Source organism: Babylonia areolata, chromosome 6 (genome assembly GCF_041734735.1).
Source record: "Babylonia areolata isolate BAREFJ2019XMU chromosome 6, ASM4173473v1, whole genome shotgun sequence".
Taxonomy (NCBI): Eukaryota; Metazoa; Mollusca; class Gastropoda; order Neogastropoda; family Buccinidae; genus Babylonia; species Babylonia areolata.
In genome coordinates this window covers 42,413,961-42,418,960 of record NC_134881.1, presented here as the reverse complement: position 1 = coordinate 42,418,960, position 5,000 = coordinate 42,413,961, and the positions used below count along the sequence as shown (strand labels likewise).

General features: G+C 44.8%; 1 protein-coding gene across 2 annotated transcripts in view; it reads right to left on the bottom strand.

The window, feature by feature from the left end:
• The window catches only part of LOC143283408 (tubby-related protein 4-like), an 84,687-nt gene that overhangs the window by 79,301 nt on the left and 386 nt on the right, over window positions 1-5,000 (bottom strand). Inside the window, exons 1-2 of one of the 2 annotated variants that reach the window (XM_076589626.1) lie at window positions 4,969-5,000; window positions 3,227-4,126 (exon numbers count right to left, since the gene is read on the bottom strand). The exon at window positions 4,969-5,000 is cut by the window's right edge and continues 386 nt beyond it. In XM_076589626.1, coding sequence (XP_076445741.1) covers window positions 3,227-3,487 — 261 coding nt within the window. In that variant the 5' untranslated portion in view covers window positions 3,488-4,126; window positions 4,969-5,000. The remainder of the gene's footprint in view (window positions 1-3,226; window positions 4,127-4,968) is intronic. The other variant, XM_076589628.1, reaches the window with a different exon arrangement.

The following is a 5,000-nucleotide window of genomic DNA, read 5'->3' as shown; positions in this document are numbered from 1 at the left end:
TCTTTCTATGTGTGTGTGTGATGTCTGTGTGTCAAAGTGTGTGTGATGTCTGTGTGACAAAGCGTGTGTGTGTGATGTCTGTGTGTCTAAGTGTGTGTGATGTCTGTGTGTCTATATGTGTGTGATGTGTGTGTGTGTCTATGAGTGTGATGTGTGAGTGTCTGTGTGTGTGATGTCTCTGTGTGTGTCTATGTGTGTGTGATGTCTGTGTGTATGTCTATGTGCGCGTGATGTCTGTGTGTGTGTGTGTGTGTGAGCGCGTGATGTCTCTGTGTGTGTCTATGTGTGTGTGATGTCTGTGTGTATGTCTATGTGTGTGTGATGTCTGTGTGTCTATGTGTGTGTGATGTCTGTGTGTCTATGTGTGTGTGATGTCTATGTGTCTATGTGTGTGATGTCTGTGTGTGCAGGATCTCGGGATCAGACCGATGCATCCATGGCACAGCGGTACGGCTCCCATCACGCGCTAATCGTCACTTTTTAAGTGTTGACAGAAGCGCAAAGTGAGCGGCCTCCATTCGCTCTGACCTTTAGGAGCGTCCGTGAATCGACCACTTGGCGGGGAAGGCATTGACGGAGCAAGGCGTGGACACGGAAACGGTATTAGAAGTTCAACAGCCAGTGGCACCATCAATTTTTGTGTTTTCCCGTAGTCTCCGCCGCGTGGCTACGGATATCCTCAACGTTTACCTCTTGACTATCAGTATCACGCGTTCGAATTCATCACATCAGTCTTCGGTGAAAAGACATTTTTCGTTAACTCACTCCTTCCCTGCCACCCCTCGCCCTCTCCCCCCCCCCCACCTCCCCATGTCCCCTCCCCCACCCATCCCCCACATCCCCCAAATTTTTGTTAATCCTTTTCAAGGCCTAACAAACAAACCTCTTAAACCAGACGACAATGTCATTTTCTGAAGTTAATATAAAAAGAACGTAGGTTCACTATTTCCATTTCCATAGGATCCAATACAGTACCATTAGGTACCGTTCAAGAGGTTTTCTTGAAGTTGAACTCCATTTATGTGAGAGGCAAGGAACAAAGAAGCGGGAGAGAGGGGAGGGGGGACCCGACAGCACACACTGAACCAAAACCTGAACTACCTGTTCAACAGTCAAGAGAAAACCGGTTGAAGTGGCAGTTTACTCAGCTGCAGCACGTTCCTGGGGGCTCGTCTGTCACATTTGTATTATTGATATCCCTGTGCCAGCGATCCTGACAAGGGCGCTGGCTATGGGTTTCGCAAAAGCTTTTAGTCTCATGAGTGTATCTCGGCTTCCCGCTCCCATCCCCTACCGCTACTTCTCTACAGTGGACGATACAGCACACTAACACCTTGGCTTGAGTATTGTCCATAGCAAACCATACAACCTACCGATACATTGCCTTCATTACTATCTATGGCAGACTAAGCAGTCCATGAAAACCCTGGCTTGTCTCTTGTCCTTGGCACACTATACAACCCCTGAATACCATGGATGGCTTATCTCTTGTCCATAGCACACTATGCAACCCATGAATACCATGGATGGCCTATCTCTTGTCCATAGCACGCGAAACAACCCCTGAATACCACTGATAGCCTATCTCTTGTCCACAGGACACTGGTGGTGTGTCCATCGAGATCGATGATGACCATCGTTGTCATCCAGCTGGGGGATGGGGGGAGGGTGGTGGTGGGGTGGGGGGGAGGATGCTCATGAATCTATCTGTGAATGCGCAGATGGCTGAACAGTCCAATCTGCGCACGAAATGTTCGCTGACAGTTGGGGCAGACAAAGACAGGCATATCATTGTCAGGGAGCTTGTTTGCCCGTGACTTTCTGGCCTGCCTCTTCTGAACAGGACACTATACAACCCCTGAATACCATTGATAGCCTATCTCTTGTCCATAGCACACTATACAACCCCTGAATACCAAGGATGGTTTATCCCTTGTCCATAGCACACTATACAACCCCTGAATACCATGGATGGCTTATCTCTTATCCATAGCACACTATACAACCCCTGAATACCATGGATGGCTTATCTCTTGTCCACAGCACACTATACAACCCCTGAATACCATGGATGGCATATCTCTTGTCCTTGACACACTATACAACCCCTGAATACCATGGATGGCATATCTCTTGTCCTTGACACACTATACAACCCCTGAATACCATGGATGGCTTATCTCTTGTCCACAGCACACTATACAACCCCTGAATACCATGGATGGCCTATCTCTTGTCCATAGCACACTATACAACCCCTGAATACCATGGATGGCTTATCTCTTGTCCATAGCACACTATACAACCCCTGAATACCATGGATGGCATATCTCTTGTCCACAGCACACTATACAACCCCTGAATACCATGGATGGCATATCTCTTGTCCATAGCACACTGCACAACCCATGACTATTGTCTCAGAGTGGACCATAAAATCCGTGAATACCTTGGCTTAACTTGCTGTCCATAGCAGACTACACAGTACGTGAACACCTTGGCTTAACCACTGTCCACAGCAGACTACAAAGTGCGTACCCATCGTGGCTTCCCTACCGTGAACAGTGAACCACACCTTGCCTTCACTCTTGTCCAGGTCAGTGTATAAAGTCCATGAATACCTTGGCTTAACTCTTGTCTACAAACAGCCAAAGGGAAGAAGACTAACTCTATAAAACACCACCACCGATAACAGCACTAACAACACCAAAACCAACCTACCATCAAACAAATAATGAAAAAAAAGAAAAAAAAAAAGAATCGACCCATAACACATCACCACAACCACCCACAAAAACAACAGAAGCAACAACCAAACCAATCAACTAACCCACCAACACGCGAGAAAACACACACACACACACACACACACAAAGGGAAGGAAGAATCGAACGATCCACTGCTTCACACAACTATCCCACCCCCCACCACTCTCACACAAAAAAACCTCCATCCACACACACACACACACACACAAACACACAAGGGACAGAAAAATCGAACCATCCGTCACTCTACACAACCATCTCTCTCTCTCTCTCTCACACACACACACACACCCCGATGCCCCCCCGCCCCCTCCCGGCCACCCTCCAGCCCCACCCCCCGAAAAAAACCCAACAAACAACAAAAAGAAAGCAACCCCCCCCCCCCCCCCCCCCCCCCACCCCCGCCACACACACACACACACACATACACACAAAACAAACTCCAACTCCACACTCACCTCACTCCGGTGGCCCCGGAGGTTGAAGTTGGAGCGTGGCGGGGCCTCGTAGCGCTGGCAGTGGCTGGTGGTGAAGGTGATGCCCACGATCCCTTTCCCGTTGCCGCTGGCCAGCCACCCTTCCATGTAGTACTGGGCCCGGTTCAGCTTCCACCCGCCCCCCTCGTCGGGTAGGCTGTCGGGTACCTTGCCCATCCACGACAGGGAGTGGAAGTTGGAGTCCGTGCGCGTGTACGTCGTCTGCTCGAAGTGGATGTGCATGTTTGCAGCGGACGTGGGGTTTCGGCTCCTTTTTTTTCTTCTTCTTCTTTTTTTTTTGTGGGAGGGTTTCTTTGATGGTGCTGTTGTTGTTACCGTTGTTGATATTTCTTTCTTGTTATTTGATGTTAGTTGTTGTTGTTGTTGTTGTTGTTGGTGCTGATCTTCGTTCTTATTATTGATGTTTGTTGCTTTCGATCTTCGTTTGTAACTGTTGTTGATTTTCTTTCTATTCTTTCTTGATGCTGATGGCTGTTGTTGTTGCTCTTCTTTCTTATTATCTGATGTTAGTTGTTATAGTTGTTGTTGTTGTTGTTGTTGAGCTTCTTTCTTTCTTGTTGCTGATATTTGTTGTTGCTGATCTTCGCTTGTTATTGTTGCTGATCTTCTTTCTTTGTTTCTGGTTGCTGATGTTGTTTTAATGTTGGTGGTTGGCTTTGAAAACGATATATATATGTATCTCAAAATCTGGTCACGTTCGTGTCGCTGGTATGCTGAAACGTTGTCAAGGAGCCGGTCACATGATTTTTTATCTTTCTGTCCATTCTTTTTGTCTTTTCTTTCATTTTATCTAACTGAAATAGGGTTCTTTTGTGTGCGTGTCAAACACTTGTTTGATGTCTGCGCATCGTATTTTCTTCACTTGGTTTTCAAAAAAAAAAAAAGATGCATCAGCCACCCACTCAATGAATTTGTTTCGGACTGGTTGTTTTCGTTTTGTTTTTCTTCTTAATGATTTACTTCTTTCTTTTAGAATTTATTTCGTTTTTTATTATTTTTTATTTTATTTTTTTTGAATATTTTTTAAATACTAAAATAACTTTGCTGCAACAACACTTGTTTGATATCCACGCGGCTTTCCCCCTTCCTTTCCCTTTTATTTTGTTTATTTATTCTTTCTTTTTTTTTATCTAGCCAAACTAACCTCTGTGTAACACCATTGGTTGATATCTACACACAAAAGCCGGTAAAAAAACAACATCACGTTGTTTTTCTTCACCGAAAAACCGTGTTAACACAACAAATCACCATATCACAATGAACACGGTTCTTTAATTTGGTAGTGGAGGAAAGGGATTAATGTATGTCCTTTTTACGGAACATTTTTGAAGATGAAACACGCAGTGACCATGCAGTTTCCACACCAGCAAAACAGCTGATTACTGGCTGCAGGGAACGGAACCTATTGGTGCAATAAGCACCAGCTTTACGGTCCTAATCATAAGGGCTCCTGCGATTTAACAATCAACGCATACAACTTTTATCAATTTCAAATACATCACCAAAAGCTATGTAAGGATTTGTATTTCATTAAAACCGGGCAGTGCATTCTTTTTTTACTTTTTTTTTCTTTTTCAACAATAATCGCTTCTCAACATTGTACACTTATTTCAAATCTCATGAGGAAAAAAAAGTTTCTCACCAACTTCATAACAAAAATTTAAAAATATCACACACATACACACAAACTCACCCTTACTTACTAAGTGAGGAACATTCAACACGCATCATTTCT